Source organism: Balaenoptera ricei, chromosome 7 (assembly GCF_028023285.1).
Source record: "Balaenoptera ricei isolate mBalRic1 chromosome 7, mBalRic1.hap2, whole genome shotgun sequence".
NCBI lineage: Eukaryota > Metazoa > Chordata > Mammalia > Artiodactyla > Balaenopteridae > Balaenoptera > Balaenoptera ricei.
Window position 1 is genome coordinate 117780812 of NC_082645.1, and position 22334 is coordinate 117803145.

Sequence of the window (22334 nt, forward strand, 5' to 3'; positions counted from 1 at the left end):
CCTATCTCACACCATATACAAGAATAAATTAGGGACTTCCCTGGTGGTGCAGTGATTAAGAATCTGCCTGCCAATGCAGGGGACATGGGTTTGATCCCTGGTCCAGGAAGATCCCACATGCCGCGGAGCAACTAGCCCTGTGCGCCACAACTACTGAGGCTGTGCTCTAGAGCCCCTGAGCCACAACTACTGAGCCCGCACGCCACAACTACTGAAGCCCGCGCACCTTGAGTCCGTGCTCCACAACAAGAGAAGCCACTGCAGTGAGAAGCCCACACACCGCAATGAAGAGTAGGTCCTGCTCGCCGCAACTAGAGAAAGCCCACGCGCAGCAACAAAGAACCAACACAGCCAAAAAGATAAAAAAATTAAAAAAAAATAAAGAGTTTAAAAAAAAAGAATAAATTAAAAATGTATTAAAGACTTTAATGTAAGGCCTGAAACCATAAAACTCCTAGAAGAAAACATAAGGCAGTAAACTCTTTGACATCAATCTGAATATTATTTTGGACTTCTCTCTGCAGGCAACGGCAACAAAAGCAAAAATAAACAAATGGGACTACATGCTTTTGCACAGCAAAGGAAACTATCAACAAAACTAAAAGGCCACCTACTGAATGGGAGAAAATACTTGCAAATTATGTATCTGATAAAGGGTTAATATTCAAAATATATAAAGAACTTATATAATTTAATGTCAAAAAACAAACAGCCCAATTAAAAAATGAGCAGATGACATAAACAGGCCTTTTTCCAAAGAAGACATACAGACAGCCAACAGAGACACATGAAAAGATGCTCAACATCACTAATCGTCAGGGAAATGAAAATCAAAACCACAATGAGATATCACCTCACACCTGTCAGACTGGTGATTATCAAAAAGCCAAAAAAATAACAAGTGTTGGTGAGGATATGGAGAAAAGGAAACCCTTTTACACTCCTGGAATGTAAACTGGTGCAGCCACTATGGAAAACAGTGTGTAGATTCCTCAAAAAATTAAAAATAGAACTACCATACAATCCAGCAATCCCACTTTTGGGTATTTATCTGAAGAAAACAAAAACACTCACTCGAAAAGATACATGTTCACGGAAGCATTATTTATGATAGTTGACATATGGAAGCAACCTAAGTGTCCGTCCATAGATGAATGAATAAAGAAGATGAATAAATGAATATATATATAGTACACACACACACACACACACACACACACACACACACACACACAATGGAATATTATTCAGCCATAAAAAAGAATGAAATCTTGCCATCTAATGGCAATGAAATCTTGCCTTTTGAAATCTTGCCATTTAAGGTAGGTCCACCGTAAATCATTTAACTCCATACAGAATATTATTCAGCCATAAAAAAGAATGAAATCTTGCCATTTGTGGCAACATGGATGGGCCTGGAGGGTATTATGCTAAGTGAAATAAGTCAGACAGAGAAACACAAATACCGTATGATTTCACTTATATGTGGAATTTAAAAATCAATACACATGGACATCAAACCAAAACCGAAACAGACTCATTGTTACAGAGAACAAAGCGGTTGCCAGAGGGGAGAGGGGGACTGGGTGGGGGGCGGGGGGGTATGCCAGGAGAAGTAGGTGAAAGGGATTAAGAGAAACAAACTTCCAGTTATGAAATACATAAGTCACTGGAGTGAAACGCACAGCATAGGGCATATAGTCAATAATATTGTAGTAACTTTGTGGGGTGACCATTTCAAAATGTACATAAACGTCAAATCACTATGATATATACCTGAAACTAATATGATCCTGCATGACAATTATACTTCAATAAAAAATACTTAAAATCAAACTAAAGGTTCCCAGTCAACTAGACTGTAAGATCTCATTTAACAGAAAAGAAAATGGTGAGTTTTCTTTTGTTCCCAAAGCATCTTGAGGTGGACTTTTGAATCACAAAAATTATTCAGGGTGTCCTCCTCGGGCTCTGATTCCCTTGCTCAACCTAAGAGCCTTTCCTGCATGCCTGTATCAGGATCACTGCTTTTCCTGGTTTGCAAACATTTTCCTGGTGCAACACACACAGTGTACGTGGTGGGCAGTGCCCGCTGCCCTAGGGATCTCCGAATTCTCCCTCTGCAGCTGGGTAAGACTCGGACCCTGTTGGGCTGTTCCAATGGCACTGCTTTTCCAGATTGCACTTTTAATAGACTAATTTCAAGTTCATAAATCTGAGCGAGACAGGCTGGGACCTGGGACCCTTTGCTGTAGTGCTTGCACCTGGACAAACGTCTCCTCCAGCAACAAAAAACAAAGAAACTATAAGGGACTAAAAACAACTGCGTGCATGCGCAGTTGGGGCGAATCATGAACAACCAGATACATAAAGACCAAAAACCCAACTGCCACTTCTGAGGAGCTGTGAGCAAAATCAGGGTGTCGGGAGCAAAAGCAGGGTGCTGAGCATGCCCCCAGCACACCACACCACCAAAGGGGTGGGAAAACAACTAAGCCACCCCTCCAGCCCAACCCCTGGACACACCCCCCTACCCTCACCTCCTACAAGGAACCAGCTCGCCCGCACTCAGGGAGTGAGCAAGGGCACCGTTACTTGTTTTCGCCCCCTCCAGCTGCAGCAGGGGCCCCAACAGAGCCTAGCCTGAATTTCTTCGGGCCTCTTATCAATTTCTATTGATTAAGGAGGCTAAGAATCCTGGCCGGTAACACGAGCAGCAAAGAACAAGGGCCAAGTTAGTTTATATTTTGAAATCAGCGGCATGGATGTGTTAGGCAACAACTTATTTTGAAATATTTTGTTTTGTTACATAGAGATGTCATGATGCATCGTGATAGTTTTCCTTTGTACAATGATTATTCAGTTATCGGGACAAAGTGATGTAATTTTCCAAGACGATGACCATCAGCTACCATTCCTTGAAGGCAACCCGTCTAAGCTCTAGGCTGCGTCCGGAAGCCCTTCTAACAGCTCTGTGAAATAGATAGCACTATCCTGCTCTTACAGAAGGAGAAACTGAGGCTCAGGGGGAGGGTGAGTGAGTGGCTCAAAGTGTCCCCTCCCCCGACCCACGTGCTAGAGGGGCCACCCCAGACACCTGCCTCTCCATCCACCTGGCAGGCCAACCCTTCAAAGGCCAAGGGGAGACGTGCACTCATTTCTAAGATGCTGCTGTCCCCAGACACTTAGGGAAACAGCGTTTTTTTTGCATTTAAAAAGTAAAATAGGGGCTTCCCTGGTGGCGCAGTGGTTGAGAATCTGCCTGCCAATGCAGGGGACACGGGTTCGAGCCCTGGTCTGGGAAGATCCCACATGCCGTGGAGCAACTAGGCCCCTGAGCCACAACTACTGAGCCTGCACGTCTGGAGCCTGTGCTCCGCAACAAGAGAGGCTGCGATAGTGAGAGGTCCGCGCACCGCGATGAAGAGTGGCCCCCGCTTGCCGCAACTAGAGAAAGCCCGCGCACAGAAACGAAGACCCAACACAACCATAAATAAATAAATAAATAAATAAATAAATAAATAAATAAAATAAACCCAAAGTTTAAAAAAAAAAAAGTAAGCTGAAATAAACATTTAAAAAAAAGTAAAATAAAACTAAAACAAAGCAAAACAAAACCCCATAAATCATGGCAAATCTGTTTTTTAATACATTTGCTTCTAGAAACAACCAAAGGTCATTTGGAGCCAAATATAATGAATAATGCACAGGACCAAGCTGGATGCCATGGTTTGGGGTTGAAATCAAAGTGTGATCGTAAAGACCGCTTCACTTTGATCCTTCACTCATTTTGGCTTTGACAGCAGTTCCCAAAGCAGAGCCCCTGAGGGCCCCGGACCAAGGGGAGCCTTAGGAGGGAGCTGCCTTTCGGGAGCATTCATTGGGTGCCCAAGCTCCTACCTGGGGCTACTTGTTAATAAGAAATGAGTCTAATTTATTGACCAAAAAATAATCTATAAGGTAGCTTGTTTCATGTTAGAATTTGAAAGTGAGCAGGGTGTTACGGTGTTTTGAGGATTTAGCGGATGCATTTCAGTGACAGTTCTTCGTGTTTAATAAGTGTCCCCTAGTGTTCTTTATTATATAATGCAAACATTGATAGCCTCAGGGTAACATAAAATACACCATGGTCATGGCTGTAGGACACATTATTTCAAAGGAACCCACAGAATGAAATGTATTACATTCATTAAGTGTCCTCCTTCATCCACTCCGTTGACTCTGCCAATTAAAATAACTGCACATGAATTTTTAGAGTGCTATTTGTTTTCCTTTGTAGATTTTAGAATATAAATATTTAAAACGGCAATATCAAAAAATAATTTATATGACAATGGTAAAGGCAACATTTAGTCAGGAACTGAGGACATAATGATGTCGTTTGCTCTAATTCTCGTTTCAGTTACTAAATAATCACCCCTGGAAATAGGCCAAGCTTCCCACAAAGATACAAATACTGTTTTGATCAGAGAAGTCAATGGTTTATACACTGGTATGATGTAACAAAGTAAAATAATGGAAAAATGAAATTTTAAAATGAGTAGACACTATCTTAATTAGTGATATAGTGAAAAATGTATTTAATTGAAAACATTCCCAGGATTTGGGGTAATGGATTTTTATGGTTATCAGCCAGCAAACAGAAGATACCATTCTTTTAAAAACTGAATCCATATATTTCTCAATGGTGTAAAATTTCATAGAACACGTAATACCAAGAGAAGACATGCTTGGAAAAAAAGCAAACTGGAGAAAGTCGCATTTAATACGAAACAGACAACCTGTCCTCTTTTTACTATCCAAACTCTGTACTGCTGAAAAATTAAAACAGACTTCCTTTATTTGAGCTCAGCATATACAAACGACAAAGTAAAACAGAAAAATTACAGTAAAAAACATGTTACTCTATCTTTATGTGGTACCAATGTAAGCCATTAAAACCTTAGGTTAAAAAAATAGCATTTGGCCATTCCCTAAGTTTCTGGCCTGTTACGCATCATATTCAGTAAATGTCGGCTGAATTAAATTAAATGGAAGTGGTTGAGTCAAACTGCTGCTTACATAAAATTTCATGTTAAACTTAGATTATCTTAGATTGAATCTTCTGACTGCTAGTTTAATTTTTAAAGTAGAAAATTGGAGATAACCATTGTTTTTATCATTACATCTCATATTTCTGTGTCTCTAATGGGTAGAACAGAGAAACAATTCTGTATCATAACCTGTCCACCTACGTACATACACCAAACAATTTGGAGATCTGAATAGAAAAAATTGATAATATTCTATGGCTGTTTGCTTTTAGTTTTAAATGTGTGCCTTTTTTTCCCAGTTAATGCAGTAAAATTGAAACATTTTGGAAAATACAATTAAAACAAAAAACTTCCAAAGTTCCGACATGAAAAAAGGAGCACGATATAAACTTTCTTTCCTTTGTATGTGCATGTATGTGTGTATGTATTTAGTTGAAATCCTATTATATGTATAATTCTAAATCCTGTATTTTCACTCTGAGCATTTTCACATCAAAAATGAGTCATAAACATATTTTTTTAATGGTGGTCTATCACTACTTAAAGGTAGGTCCACCATAAATCATTTAACTCCATCCCTACTCTAGAACACTAGGATTGTGTATTTCCAATTTTTTGTTATTAAAAACAACACTGTAGGAAACGTCTATGCACATAAACCTTTATTTCTGATGATTTCTTTAAGCTAGAACTAGAACTCAGGGGGAAGGATATATTTTAATGATTGTGTTGCCTCTTTCAGAAAAGGTGAATCAATTTAACTCACCGTGTATGAGAATAAGCATCTCATCACACTCTTGTCAATAATTATAACTTGATCTTACATTTAGGTCTTTAATCCATTTTGAGTTTATGTTTGTGTATGGTGTTAGGGAGTGTTCTAATTTCATGCTTTTACATGTAGTCGTCCAGTTTTCCCAGCACCACTTATTGAAGAGACTGTCTTTTCTCCATTGTATATTCTTGCCTCCTCTGTCATAGATTAATTGAACCAAGGTGCGTGGGTTTATTTCTGGGCTTTCTATACCGTTCCATTGACCTATGTGTCTGTTTTTGTGTGAAGACCATATTGTTTTGATTACTGTAGCTTTGTAGTATAGTCTGAAGTCAGGGGGTCTGATTCCTCCAGCTCCGTCTTTCTTTCTCAAGATTGCTTTGGCTCTTTGAGGTCTTTTGTGTTTCCATATAAATTCAAAAAATTTTTGTTCTAGTTCTGTGAAAAATGCCATTGGTAATTTGATAGGGATCGCACTGAATCTACAGATTGCCTTGGGTAGTGTGGTTATTTTAACAATATTGATTTTTCCAATGTAACATGAAAAAACTTTTCCCCCCAGTAAGACAGATACAACTTGCCTTCTATCGTCAGTTCTAACATACATATTTTTCACAGTTTAACATATCTGAAATGTTAAATATACAGGGATGGCTGTATATTACAATCAGGGATGTGTTTTGGTTTATTTGCCAGAACATTTTCTTTTATTTTCAATCATGATGTATCTTATAATGAATAACATCTTAGATTCAATGAAATACAGTATCTCATTTAATTTTTAACTTGTATTTTTTGGCCATTATTGATTAGTGATGATTCCTATAGAACCACCTCAATATACAGTTCCATGTTCAGTGAACTAAAAACAATTTTTAAATTGTGGTGAAAACCACATAACATAAAATTTATCATCTTAGCCATTTGTAAGTATACCATTCAGTAGTGTTGAGTATATTCATATTGTTACACAACAGATCTGGAAAACTTTTTTTTTTTTGCAAACTGAAACTTTATACCCATTGAACTACTCTTCATTGCCCCTCCCTGAGCTCCTGGCAACCTTCTACTTCCTGTCTCTATGAGTTTGACAACTTTAGATGCCTCATAAAGATAGAATCATACAGCATGTGTCTTTTTGTGACTGGCTTGTCTCACTTAGCATAATGTCCTCAAAGTTCATCCATGCTGTAGCGTGTGTCAAGATTTCCCTCTTTTTATGGCTGAATCATATTGCACCCAGCACAGTTTTGAAATCATAAAGATCTATAACAACTGACAGGCACTCACCCATTTGATTCTCATGGCACCTCAACAACCAAGAAATAAAAGATGGGCTGGGATCCTAGGGGTTTTCAATTCTAAAAATTAATGTTGACTTATTTTTGAAACTCAAAGATCAAAAAGAAATCAAGAATGCAGGTGGTGAAATCAGGGTATTTCTTGAATCATATATGCCACTCTGATATGAGTCACCATGTTTTTTAAGATAATAAAGCCTGGACGTCACAATTGAGGTTCCGCACACAGGTGCAGTGAGCGTACACCCCTTCACCAGGGAAAGACGCTCTTCCAAGTGTCTGCACCACGGAGGTGAATCCCTTCCTCAAACAAAATAATTCCTGTTTTCCATTCTGTGCTGACGACAGAGGTGATGCACAGAGGCCGAAGTGCAGGTGCAGCAGTCAGGATGCGGGGCTGGAGGAGAATATATGCTATTCTAAAACGATTTACCACGTCGTCTGTCACTTAGAACAGGCCATTTTAAAAGCGATGCAAGAGCAAAGAGTGAGTTCTGGGATCAACCAAAAACATGCCTATTTAAATTTTCTTTTCTGAGGTCTTAGGATTTAAAGTAAATTAGAAGATCTTATCAGTGATATTACTGTAAATAGAAAAAATAGCATTTGGTCCCACATTCAGGGTATTGCTCTGTAACTTTCATCACTTTTGTCTTAAAAAACATGGGGTGGACCCTATGACTTGCTGATAACCATCAGAATAGGACAAAGGTGATGCCTACCACTTCCATAATCATTTGTGTGGGATTGTAAGCAGCTCCCCGTCCCCCAGCTCTGATGAAGCAAGTTGCCACATCGAAAGCCCACTTGGCAAGGGGCTGGGGGCTACCTCCAGCTAACAACTGGCAAAAAAACTGAGGCGTTCAGTCTGGCAGCCCATCAGGAACTGAATCCAGCCCACAACCACACAACCGTGGAAGCAGATCCTTCCCCAGTTGAGCCTCAGGATGAGACCCCATCCTCAGCCGACACCTTGACTGCAGCCTGTGAGCCTCTGGGCAGAAGACTCAGTCAAGCCCAGACTCCTGACCCACAGAAACCGAGGTAACACACGTGTGTTGTTGCAGCTGCTAAGTCTGTGGCAGTAACTAAGTAATATACCCTTTCAACTCTGATTCAGTACTCACCATGGAGATCACCCAAAAGAAGGCAGCTGTATCAGGGCAAACCCATTCTCAGGACCACGAATACTAACATATATTAACAAAGTGTAGGGCACAGCTGATATTGGTGGGCAGCTCACAGCTTGTCCCACCTTTGGAGCAGCCCGTGTATTCCAGCAGACGTGTAAACAGACAAGACCCTGCTGTCTCTGGATCACCCGGGGCAGGCTTCTAGCTAACACAGGTGATTCCATTCTCTTAAGTCACCGGTCATGTATTTTGCTTTCCTTTCTTCTCTCAAAAACTCTCTAAGGAAGACACAAGTCTTACAGATTCTATTGCCTTTAAGAAAACCAGATGCTTATTTGTCTATAAGAAAACTTACCATACCCAAGAATATCATCTCCTCTTCTCTCTCTCTTTCAGTTCTCTTGCACTGGTGGAAACCTCGCCAAACCTATAAATAAATAAATGGTTACTTGTTTAATACATAAAAAATAAAGAAAACATGGTCACACTGTTTCTCCCATGTAACCTGCACATCCCAAATGATGTAATGATTACGCGGTCAAGGTCGTGCACCTGTGTGTGTTGATGGAGTATTTTTTCTTTTGTGATCACAGGCAAAATTTTTAAAGAAAGTATGAATCACAGAAGTGGCCTATACCATTGTCCACTCTCCCAGGACCCAACTGTGGACCCTGATGAGGACCTTTGTCCAGGGCCTCCCTATTGAACAAGGGGTACTACAGGCAGTTCTGTCCACCCAGGGACAAGACAGGACCCACCCTTGTCCCTGGGAGCAAACTGGAGGGTCCACTGCTGACCCAGCAACAGCCTCACACCTGTTAGGATGGCTGTTATCAAAAAGACAAGAGATAACAAGTGTCAGCGAGGATGTGGAGAAAAGGGAACCTTCCTGTACTGTTGGTGGAAATGTAACTGGGTGCATCCACTATGGAAAGCAGCATGCAGGTTCCTTGAAAAAATTAAAAATAGAACTACCATATGATCCATAAATTCTACTCCTGGGTGTTCATCTGAAGAAAAGGAAAACACTAATTTGAAAAGATACATGTGCCCCCATGTTCACTGCAGTATTATTCACAATAGCCAAGATATGGAAACAACCTAAGTGTCTGTCGATGGATGAATGTATAAAGAAAATGTGATGCACACATACAATGAAGTATTATTCAGCTACGAAAAGAAGGAAATCCTGCCATTTGCGACAATGTGTATGAATTTTGTGGGCATTATGCTAAGAGAAGTAAGTCACACAGAGAAAGACAAATACTTTATGCTTTCACTTACATATGGAATCTAAAAATACCAAATGTATAGAAATAGAGTAGCTTCGGTGGCTGCCAGGGGCTGGGTGGGTGAGGGAAATGGGTGAAGGTGGTCAAAGGACACAAACGTCCAGTTATAAAATGAATACATTCTGGGGGTATCATGTACAGCATGGTGACTATAGTTAACAATACTGTAATTTATACTTGCAAATTGCTAAGAGAGTTGACCTCAAATGCTCTCACTACAAGAAAAAATGGCAATTATGTGAGGTGATGGATGTGTTAAGTAACCTTACTGTGGCAATTATTTTGAAATACACACATATATCAAATCATGAAGTCGTACCCTTAAAGTTACACAATGTTATATGTCAAATATATCTCAATAAAGCTGGGGAGCAAAAAGAAATAGCCTATAGTTTTTGTTAGTGAGGTTCCTCTACCTGTATTTCTTCAAGAGAAGCTTCTAGATTGCAGGAGTGTGGGGCTAAATCTAAGGGTGGCACTTCAGAGTTTTAACAGAAAAGTTTCCACTGTAACATGGAGAAATATAACACAGCAACATCCAAGAATTATACAACTCAAGCTCTGAACTCAGATGCTCATTTAAAACTTTATATCCCATAGAGAACAGACTTGTGGTTGCCAAGGGCTGGGGTGGGGAGGGATGGTCTGGGGATGAGCAGATGCAAACTATTATGTATAGAATGGATAAACAGCAAGGTCCTACTGTACAGCACAGGGGACTATATTCAATATCCTGAGATAAACCATAACGGAAAAGAATATGAAAAAGAATGTATATATGTATAACTGAATCACTTTGCTGAACAGCAAAAATTAACACAACATTGTAAATCAACTATACTTCAAAAAAATAAATATTAAAAAACCTTATATCCCCACAGAAACTTGAAAGAAAATAGTCGATCATCTGTGTCTCCCCAGCATTCCCACCACTCCCATTCAAACACAATTAGGGACAAGATTCCTGATCTTCTGGCTCTGCTTTATGTCCTTATGCTTACTTTCTCCCCAGCCTAACTCTAACTTGTGTCACGTTGCCATCTTCTGCATTTTCCCACGAGCAACCTTAGTCACAATTTGAAAAAAGATGGGGTATAACTCGAGGGTGGTCATCTGACAAAGGGAAGGAAACTTCAAGGGCCTCTTCTGAAAGGACCGTCTGTGTTCTGGTTATTAGTGGTGGTCACTGGAGCTTCTGCAAATGGCACACACTTCTGCAAGCTCCCAGGTGTTAACTCTGTTCCCCTTCTATAATTACCACGTCTGCATGTAAATGTATTTTAAAAAATTCAGTGAGGACTTATATAGCAACATTCTTTCCAACAGTTATCGGTGATCTTTAAAAATATTTCAATAATATGCCTGAGTTTCATACCTATTTATAACAAAATTAAAAAAAATACAACGAAGCTTGCTTAACAGTTTCCCCAGGGTAAGATAATCAGTCCTTCTGGAATTTAGGCCAGTCCTACTAAAGGTAGGACGTGGGAATTTTGAGTTTCAGAGCTCACCCCCACCCCTGGTCTGCATCTCCAGCTGTGTCAAGACACCTTGCCCCCAAGTCCAAAAGCGCCCCATTCACACCTTCTGGATACACAGTGCAGCAGTCCCCACGTCTGCTACTCTCTCGCCCAGTAACCTGGCTTGCTTTGCTCTGTATTCTTGAAGATAGATTTGCTTCATGAACATGGCTCTTAGGCGCCCTTGCCGTGCCCTCTCGGCGACCTGGATTAGTTTAACAGCCTCTTCTAGGGGGATAGGCTTTACGGGGTATTTCTGCAAAAACATTTAAGATAAATCAATGTTTAAACATGTTCATGACGTCAGCTGATTCCAGAAACATCACATGCTAACTTCTGACACCACCTTGCTGAGAGTCTCCAAACTGCTGATAGTATGATAGCCATTCGATATGAATCATTTTTTCCCATGAATACGTATATTTTGATACTATGCCACATTCACGCCATGGGCCCATACTTAAGGACCCCTTAAGCTCTCCTCTACCGTTTTGAACAAAATACTAATTAGCTCCACAAGGTTTTAGGTTGGCAGCAAATTATACGAGGAATGTCAATAAAATGGATTGAAATAAACTTGAAATTGCTGTCACTGTTTCATTAACTTAATAGTAGAAATGTACAAATTCAAAACATATCTACTATGAGAATTTGAAATGTGAAATATAGATGAAGTCAAATGCTGACTTTAAAATCAATTACAGGATGATCTAGTGAATATGACTAATATTAGAATCATTTTAGGAGTATTTAATTTTATCGCATATTAACGCATATATGTGGAATCTAGAAAAATGGTATAGATGAACTTATTGGCAAAGCAGAAGTAGAGACACAGACGTAGAGAAGTGATGTATGGATACCAAGGGGGAAAAGGGGGGGGTGGGAGGAATTGGGAGATTGGGATTGATATATATACACTACTGATACTATATATAAATGAGAACATACTGTATAGCACAGGGAACTCTACTTAATGCACTGTGGTGACCTAAATGGGAGGGAGATCCAAAAGGGAGGGGATAGATGTATATGCATGGCTGATTCATTTTGCTGTACAGTAGAGGCTAACACAACCTTGTAAATCAACTATACTCCAATAAAAATTAATTAATAAAAAAACCCTTTATATGGGAAATGTGTGCCAGTACCTGCACACTTGCACTTTAAAACATCTGAATGTGATGGTTACTATTAAGACTGAGAAAATCAGGCTCATGCAATAGGATGTTGTCTTTGGAGATCTCAAGTGGGGCGTGTTTAGGCAAGGTCTGGCGAGGCGCGGTGCTGTTTTCTGAGGAGAGGGACAAGAGCAAGGCTGCTGGGGGCGTCCTGGGCCCTGCATGAGCTCAGGCGTTGTTCCTGGAAGGAGGGAAAAGCTGTGGACCTGGCCTGGTTTCACCCAAGCCTCCTGAGTGGATAGAGGCAGAAGGGAGAGGCCTTCTGAATTCGAAAAACACTCAATCATGGGCTGAGTCTTTTCCCAGGCCTCAGAGGACAGTGATGGCCACCCCATCAGGGTCCAGGGCAAGACACTGTGGGACCAGGTAGAGGTGCTCCAATTCATCCCCTGGACCATAGTTTCCCGGGACGGTCACTTCTCTGTGCAACAGGGGGCGGTGCAGAGAAAGGGGCAAGTAGGGGAGAAATGGGACATTTACTGAGGACCTACAGATGCCAGATGCTTCTCACATGCGTTCTCATCCAGTTCACAGAGCAACTGCCAAGACAGGTATTACTGTGACCACTTAAGAAGACCAAGGCTGAAAAAAGTAAAAGAATTTACGCAAGTTCCCATGGTTAGTCAGGGGTGGAGCCCCCTGGGACCGAGACGGACCACCCTCTTTCCACGAAAGCACCCACTGCCCCTCAGCATGGGGACACCTAGAGCCTTATAGGAGGAAGCTCTTTCACACAACAATTGCTCAGGGTTTGGTTTTCAGGGGGATCTTGTTGCTTCAAATTTGCAGTGAGCACTCCTTTTCAATAATGCGTTTTGCGCATGAGGGTAAAATGAATATTATGGTGGCATTAAAGCAGCTGATGTATGTAAAAACCCTTAAGCCCAGAGCAGGTGCCTGGCAAACATTAGTTATTATTGTCTATTTCCTTTAGATTCCATACTGTCATTCTAAAAATAATTTCAGCTTCTATGGGATACTTGTGAGGGATTTTGTGTCATCTACTCAGTCCGACAAGGATTTTTTGAACATCAGTGAAATATTCAGCATGACCACTGTAGGAGGGGGCAGTAATTTTCCCTTATCAAAATTCTTCTTGGGGTATACACTGCATATATCTGCAAGAAATAAGCAGCTTAAGGTGAGAGCGGGGGTCCAGTGAGACACTGAAGGGCATGGGAAAGTCACACAGATGGCTGGGTGTTGCTCAGAAGCCCCGTGTTCTGCGGGGCATTAGGCACCCCTGAAACGGGGCCTGGAGCAGAGATGAACAGCTCGACCTAACGAGCAGAAAGGAGCCACCAGGGCTGGATGCGGAGTGAGGGAGGAGAGAAGCCTTCCTGCTGCTGACCCCGCACAAACCGAGAGGGACAGTGGGGCGGAGAAACGGCAGAGAGGGCATCTTCGGGTTTGACTGCGGCGTGTGCCAGGTAACCTCCCTTCTCTGTCTTCCCTGGGAGACCTTCCGCGGGTTCTGCACTGCCTGTCGCCGCTTTGGGCCAGGGCCTCTTTGGGGTGGATTCCTGGGGAGGGAGGGCTCCATTCTGGTGATGATGCGGTGACAGACGGCACAGGCCCAGGAGCCTGTGGTGAAGGAACGGCTGGACAACCCCCAGGCCAGATTCCCAGGAATCCACTTCGAGGAATGCAGAATGTAGAAGGGGGGCCGGCCGTTTGGAGAAGGGGCACAGGAAGGAGGGGCGGTCGTGAGTGAGGCGGGTCAAGAAAGGTTTCTGCAGGGATGTTGTGCCCCATTGGGCTCTGCAGAATTAGCATCACGTTGACAGGGATACAGCGAGGAGACCAAACCCTCTATGCAGCGAAACGCTGCCTGTGCGAAAGGACAGACAGCTCGGGCCGTGGCGTGTGTGCTGATCTGGTGCATGTCCCTCGGCAGGCAGACAGGGCACACGCTTCCCCCTCCCCCCTGCCATCCTGGGTGCGCCTGGACTCTTCCTTCACACCATGGCCCAGGCTGGCACTACCCCACGGGGCCCACCTGCCCGAAGACCACAGGTGTCGGTTTGCCCTCTGCGCCCAGGCTGCACACACAGTCTCAGCATAGCTACTAACAGTGTCCCTGTCACTCTGAACTGTCCCCGCGTGAATGCTCAGCTGCCGCCTTAATGCTTGGGCCATGAAGACCAGCCAGAGGCGGGAGGCACTGCTTTGCAGGCAGTGAGGGGTTGATCAGGTTGATCTGGCAGTGCCCTGTGGAGAGGGCTGCCCGCCATAAGGCTGAACGGAGATGACCACAGAATCCACGAGAAGGCAGTGAGGGTCAGAGCGAAGACAGCTGCGGAAACAGGGAAGGGTGCAGCCGCGCACATCCTGGGGATAAAGGAGGAATGGGGCCAGAGCACCCACTGGGTTCTGCCCTTGACTTTCCACGGGAGTCTCTAAGGGTTTTCCCCGCTTTCCCCAGAGAGAGTCCATTCGAGGTGATCTAAGTGCCACTCAGCTGGAAGTTATAAGAGGTCAATCGGCATTTTCAGAGAGTGTCGTAATTTTTTAGCTCCTAGTTATCTCAGCACTTAATTATTTTATACGAACAACATTCTGCTTCTGACTGTAGGCTGGCTGACTTTGAGATGAACCAGTAAACTGAGTCAATAACCTACTCAATCTTAGAGATGCTGATTTAACCAACGAAGTACTATGTTTTGATCTTAAAAAAGAATGGTTATGACTCGTTCTAAACACATCCAAAGGTTATGCAACTTCTTAGTGACTGAATAACACGGGAGAAAAGGTGCCACGCTCCTCGCATTGAAAAGTCTTCTTGTTTCTCGCACAATTAGGGGCAGCAGAAAAGGAGGTTTTACAGATTATGGAATAATGTTTGTTAAAATGATATACAAACCTTTTCAGTCATGCCTAATCCACTGTCGGCTAATAGTTGAGCAAGGATTTTCTCTCTTCCTTTTATTACTTCCAACTTCTCCTTCAGAAAATACTTTGGTATGGGGATATCTAACTGTTGCTAGAGAAGAGAAAGAAGAAGCAAAAGAGCATTTTGGTCATGATTCCAGGACTCAAATCCATTTAAAATATACAGTTAGGACAAGGGCATCAGAGACTCGCTTTACTTCCCATCCTCACTTAAGAGGTGATGAAGCCAGTGGTGTGAAGATAGTTCCTTCCCGCTAAGGAGACATAAATAAAGTCAAAAGGAGAAAGTGTAACCATATCCCATTTTGATCATTACTGTAAAATTCCAGTAATTCGTATCGATTAGGCTTCAATTAACCAATGATAGCTTAACAAATTTTCTTTAAAGAAATATTATCTGAGCTTACCTAAAATAATGCAAATTAGGATAGCATAGAATTGAGCTATAGAGATCTTTGAATTAAACCTAATAATTTATCATTAGCACCATTGACCATGTGTACGTGAACAGTCACAATTAAAAAAAATAATTTGGTTTTATTTCGACCTAAATTACCCCATTACAAAAATCATTTACAAAATTAATTTGCTTTATTAGGAAACTTGTTTTTATACACTAATATAAACTTCATTTGTGTACAGATATTTCAAATCAGTGGAGGTCAAATGAATGTTTACCATTCCAAGGTCAATAATCAAGATTGTAGAAGTGTTATTCAAGAATATGGGTGGGCCTTTGGTCCTAGTATCTATAAACACTGTCCTAGATACTCTATGAGAACACTCATGGCTGCCTTCTGGTAGACCAGTTGACTGGGGGGAAGCTAAGTTCTGGTCCTTGGGATCAGTTCTGCCTTTTCCCATTCTGGTGTGACTCCCCACATCTCCCCAATCCAGGGAATTCTGAATAGGCCTTCCCTTGAAAAAGCATTTTAGCATACAGGAATGTCTCTTTAGGACTTGGTGGAATAGCGTACCCAGGAAGTGGCAGCAGTTTTTGAAAACCAAAACTTTCCTAGGCTAATGGAGTGTTTGGGGTGAACTAAGACTGAGCTTCTAGGGTCCAGTGGGTGAGTGTGGACAGTCAGTGGAGAATGATGACACTTTTATCTAATGTTATGATTTTTGTTTATTAATAAGCATGTTCAAGTGTTGTGCTTTTCTAAATTTTAAGACGAAACTTTATTGACGTGGCTCTGTCTGGTCCATGTAGGACCAATAAAGTTACAGTTAGGATTTTGAAGGTGAGGAAACAGAGCACTTGAGAATGCAAGAGAGGGGAATGTAGGTATCCCTTGCTTCAGGCTTGCTGCTGCATCCCATCCGTGATATATTTTATGCCCATCACAGATGCCTTGGGGTTTCCATTCTCCATGGGGTGGAATCAAAGTAAATTTGTTTGAACAGAGAATCTCTCTCTCTCCTCTACGTGTTTCTCTATGTTATGGGGACCTAAAGAAACAGTCTTCTGGCTAGTTTAGCCAAAGGGGACATTGATGGAAGGATTTGGGACCTCTTGGAACAAGGGCAGGAACAAAGCTGGGTGTCTGCCAGCAATAGGGATGTGTCCAGGGGAGACGACACCTTCAGGAATCTGCCATTTCCTTCTACTCCTCTTGGTGATCCTGCTTTGTTCTCCCCTCTATTTGTCTCACTCTTTCTCTCTGAAGCTTCTTCCTTTGGAGCATTGGGTGAACAAAGGCTCCAACTACTTAAAAGTTTGGGAGACTACAGTTCAGAATTGGAGACAGAAAGTAGTCTCTCTCTGTCCCAGTTTCAGAACCTCTCAAGGAAGGACTGGCTAGTGCAGCCACCAAGGTCTCCGTCCCTGAGCCAATAAGCTATGGTCAGGGGTGGTCATGCTGTACGAGTATCTGCGTGCTGGCCCGACAGAACACACAGGAGCTGTGGGCTGTGTGGGTGATAGCCACAGAGGCCCAGCCACAGAGGATGCTAGTTGGTCAAGCTTTCACCCTGAAATGCACAACTGGGCCACACAGGTATCCCCAGAGGCTGGTCCATGTGTGTCTCGCTGGCAAGGGCACTGATCCTGGAGCCCGTGCTGAGGCTGTGTGATGCGCCCCCTAACCACCTGGAGCTCAGCGTCATCGTACGGCTCCATCAACACCCTCCAGGGCTGGCAGAACACATAGTTCATGGTCTCCTATCAGGAAGGCTGCCTGGATGATGTCACTCGGTCATCATCCTTCTCAACGGTCACGACCTTCAAGAAGATGAACCAGCCAGCACAGAGGTGCTGAGGCAGGATGAAGAGCAGGGAGAAAACTGAAGGAGCCCACCGTATAAATTTCATAAACTGCGTATTCCTTAAATTTAGGAGTATTACTTAATATTCTTGGAATTAAATTAATAAATTGAATATTACCTTATTAACTAAATTTATTATTATGACTTAATGACTATTTATTTCATGTTTGTCCTGAGTTGTTCTTGATATTTTCACACTGGGGGTGGGTAAAGTACTCCCGACCTAAAAAAATCTACTGCTTTAACCCATGCTCTTATACATGAATGCAAGAAACATGAACATTTTGAGATGATCTTCAACATCTTCACTCATTCCAGGTATTCTCTTTAGTCCATTCTGATTAAATGCAGTAATAATGCTAGGAAAGTTTATCCCAGAGAGGGACATCCTTTTATAGAAGCCTGAATAGTTTCCAAAGGAAGAAATATTAAACCCCGTGTAGAAAACTAAACACTTTCTCTTCCTAATTTTATTTTAGGGAAACGGTCTTTTCAAAATGAAGACTGAACTCACATGACTCCTGCCACTGAAGCGGAGTGTCCACCAGCCCCTACAGACCCAGCCAGAAGAGATCCCGGGCATCAGGCAGTGGTCATAAGGGCAGCTGCAGGACAGAATGCTCACAGGAGGGCACTGTGGTTACAGGTACCGGCAGGGAGTGCTCAGGGCATCAGAGAGAAGGGGAGGGAGCCCTTCTTTGGTGTCGGAGGCTCAGAGGCCCATTGTCATACACCTCCTGAGTCACCATTGACCCAAAGCAAAGGAGAAGATGCATCCTCCTGGGAATTAGGAACCAGCAACCAACCGGCTGCTCATCGAGAAGACGATGGGAAACAAAGGCCAGAGAGAGATTTCCTTTGGAAACAGAAGTAGGGGCATGGCTATTGGAAATTGGGAGGATATTTGTGAAAGGCTCATCCTACTCCATTCCAACCTACCTGGGCAGACACCATGGTGACAGGTAAGACCACAACAACGGTGTCCAGCAGACCCCAGGACCGTGCAAAGATCTGTCTGCGCCAAAAACTGAGCAAACCCAATCCTCGTCCACGGCAGTATAGTTTCATTGAAGGGCTATGCTTCGACTTTCAATACAACATGCAACTAATAAATACGACCAGGAAGTCTGCAGGGTATTGGTTACAGGCCTATGTATCTTATTTATAACAAGAAGAAACTAATATGAAAAGAACCCTGAGTACTTACAGGAATCAACTTTAGATCCTGTAAGATATCATCAAAATAATGAAACTCGGTTAATTCCAATTCAACCATCTCATTCTTCAGCTCCAGGATGCGACCCATCACCCCATCCAGGATTTTTCGGATCAGCATGCGTTTCTGTGGATGGACTATCTGGTCATAGACGTTCTCCAAGTTTCTAAAGATCTGCACGTATTTTATGTAGAAGGTGGCTAACATCTGGAAGATGAAAACTTGATTTCTTTGTGGTTTCATCATCTTCTGAGATTCGTTATCAAGCAGAGAACTGAGGGCTTCTTGGGTCTGATGCCACATCTTATTATACATTCTGAGGGACGACAGGGTCAACAATACAAGAAGAAAAAATTACTTTGCAAGGCATACATACTGGGCATCTGGTATAACAAAAATGTAACACACCATAAATGTGAGCTAAGAACACTGTGTATAGTTGCAAGGCTCTTTAGACCACTTATGTCCTGTTTTGTTATGCATGTGATTTTTGGATATGACCACGGCTATTATCATCAAATAAATAGTTAAAAAAGCCTTTTGCCTAAATGGTATAAAGTGATTCCTCACTCTACTGGTAAAGCCAGTATTATTATACCCATTTAAAAGATGAGGAAGTTGATAACCAGAATAGTTACCTGATTTGTCCATATACACAGCTGGTGGAGTACGAATTGGAACAAATACTTTGGAAAATACCTTGTAAAGTTGAACATGGGCATAACTACGAATGAACAATTATACCCTGGAGAGACTCTTGTAAATCTGCATTAAGAATGATCACAGTAGCATTTCTTGATAAAAGTAAAGACCTGGAGATATCCCAAATGTCCATCAGTAAGAGAACGGATAAATAAATTGTAGTATAGTCACCAACAGACTAATACACAGCAGTGAGAAATGAATGACTTACAGCTCTAAGCACCACCTACGAACCCCGGAACCATAACACTGAGTGTGGGAAGTAAGGTGCAGACTGTGGCTGGGGAGGCCAGCTCCCCGCTCTTGTTTGAGCCATTCAGTGGAGGGTGCAGCCGGGAGCCCGGGGAGTGGGAGAGTGAGATGGGGATGTGCCCTCTCTCGCGGTCCCCCAGTGAGTCAACAAACGATCCTCCTCCTAGCAAAGACTTAGAGTGGTGACAGCCCTGCCACCCCCAGGACACCACCCCACCCCTTGTTGGTTTCCCGAGATTCAGCTCACACCTTTGTCACCGGTCCCTTTATTAGCCACCCTGCTGAGTATGCCCTCTTTTTCCTGCTGGGACTCTGATCAATACACTCATGGCAGAGACTTTTATTTTCTTTCAAAATTTGGCTGATTTTTGGCTCCTATTTTATATCCAAGACCCAGTTCTGAAAAGCTAAACGGAAGTTCATTGTGTCTGGGAAGGGGCTTCTTAACCAGTGGGCTTAACCGGGGGTGATGGGGTGGGTAGGATCCTGGCCATCTCCCTGGGATGAGGGCGAAACCCGCCAATGCCCGTCTCTGTCTGTAGGGTCTTCCCAGGATGCACTGGCGAGGGCGGCTCCAACCTCCAGCCTGAGAAGCAAGCGGGTCCAGGGGGCTGCGGGCTCTCACTGCCTTTCTGCTGTCAGCCCGGCCTCCCGTTCCCACGCCCACCTGCGTCCTGCATCCTGGGTCCAGGCTGCTGCACCGGCCTCTTCCACCAGGATGGGAGCAGCGTAGCACCTGCTCTCCGGGGTTGCCCCTCTGCTGATCTCTGACCAGTGCCCCCCAACCTCTGAAAGACCTTCCCAGGGCTCTGCTGGCCTGCAGGCCACGCTCTCTACCCCACCTCTCCCCTCTCATCCAAGTCTGCTTTCCCTCCTCCTCCATTTTCCTGATGTCTCTTGTCAAATGCTCAAATGTTCTCTTGGCCCTCGTGTGTTTACAGCGTCTTAAATCCCTTACTGCCATTTCAGAGGCCATTCGGAGACAAATATGCTGGTCAATCCACCTTGTTCCACTGGGGATCCCTCACCTCCGCCCCGAGGTCATTCCCAGGCACCCCCTCTGGCCCTCGGCTCCACTATCTGCCCTTCCTCAAGCATGCCCCCCACTTTCCCGTGGGGAAGAAAGTGTGAACATCTCGCGCTGAAACTGACCACCTGCCGCGTTCCATGCTGCGTGTCATCCTCGAAGCATCCCTGGGGAAGGCTCCCATCGCTCCACTGGGGTGGGAGGGAGATGATGTCCCTCAGAGGCGGGGTCAGCGTCTGAACCCGGGTCTACACGATTCTGAGCTGAAACCACGATTCAAACCACGCTGCCGCCTCCACCTCTCCCCAGAATAAAAGAGCCCCTGCCACCGCCCTGAGATACACAACCATAATGTTTGCCACGATGACAGGTAAGAAATAGGATCTCTGTGTCCATTTTCCCGGTTGCTACCGAGACAGTATCTTTCCACGTGCAACTGGTCACCTGCAATTTCTCTTCCTTAAATTGTTCATCCATTTGTTTTACCTGTTTTCACATGGGATTGTTTTTCTACTAAATTGTGGGGCTTCTTTACGTATTCTGAGTTTATGTGTTCCACAGCTTGCCTTCTGGCTGAAAAGCTGGTTTCCCACTATGACCCAGAATGGGCTGTGGCCCTTCCCTCTGCCTCTGACCCAGCTGGGAAGGGCGGTCCTGCCCCGGATTCCATGGGAGTCCAGCTCAAGTCCTCCTGGACGGTCTGGTCCCAGGCCTTTCAGGAACTGAAATCCCAGAGTGCACTGCCCACCCCTGTGCCAGAACCGACTAGGCCTCCTGGTCTGGCCTGCTCACTGCCCTGGATTTCCACTCTGCTCCTGGTGCAGAGATTTTCAACTTGGATTAAAAAAAAAAAAAGTTTTTTATTTTCAATTTTAAATATTTTAGTTTTATTTTACAATTTAATATTATACTATTAAATATATACTAATATATAAAAATATATATATATATTAAATATATATAATAAAAATAAATATATATATATAAATATAAACTAATATACTGATATTAGTATATTATAAATATAAATTTAAAATATAAATAAAAATATTAAAAAATAAAAGTTTTAGATAAAAAATGAAAATAATACTTAAAAATATTTTTCTATCTTTTTTTATAATTTGATTTTTGTTTTATTGATCAAAATTCCAAATTAAAAATAAAAATAATTAACATTTACTAACTAGATGTCATACACTACGCTATTTAAATATGGAAAGCCACTTAGCTATACTCTGAACATTTTTCAAAATTAAGTATCGTGTTGTCACTTCATTTTTTGTGCTGGACTCTACTGAGCTACCTCTGCTCTCTAAATAAATCACCTTAAATTCAAAAGAAACATTTCCTTTGTCAATTCTGAGTACTTGGAATAATTTAAGAACAAAGCAACATCCTTAATTTTAGAGAAAGATAAATATGGAAATCATAGTATTAACAAAACCTCAGTTCGTTGGACTTTTGTTTATTTCTAAACCTATTGACATGCTGGTGCTCATAAAACAAGAAAGGAACTTAAATTTGTTACTGTTTCTATACTAATTTCTATACTTTAAAAAAAATTATTTTATTCAAGTATAGCTGATATACAACGTTGTATTAATTTCTGCTGTTTCTATCATTTTTATGTGCTTAGAGCAGAGATGGGAGATTTTTATCTTCCTGGCCAAAAGTGGAAAGCTTCTCTTGATGTGAAAAGTCTTTAGGGTTTTGGTGATGATGACGGACATCATATCAGTCAC

The 22334-nt window shown here is 42.6% G+C and overlaps 1 protein-coding gene across 4 annotated transcripts in view; it reads right to left on the bottom strand.

Annotated features, from left to right (window-relative positions):
• The window catches only part of IQCA1 (IQ motif containing with AAA domain 1), a 166898-nt gene that overhangs the window by 138933 nt on the left and 5631 nt on the right, over window positions 1-22334 (bottom strand). For 3 of the 4 annotated variants that reach the window (XM_059928990.1, XM_059928992.1, XM_059928991.1), the window contains exons 2-5: window positions 18603-18927; window positions 15099-15218; window positions 11119-11310; window positions 8598-8669 (exon numbers count right to left, since the gene is read on the bottom strand). In XM_059928990.1, the coding sequence (XP_059784973.1) occupies window positions 8598-8669; window positions 11119-11310; window positions 15099-15218; window positions 18603-18927 (709 nt within the window). The remainder of the gene's footprint in view (window positions 1-8597; window positions 8670-11118; window positions 11311-15098; window positions 15219-18602; window positions 18928-22334) is intronic. The other variant, XM_059928994.1, reaches the window with a different exon arrangement.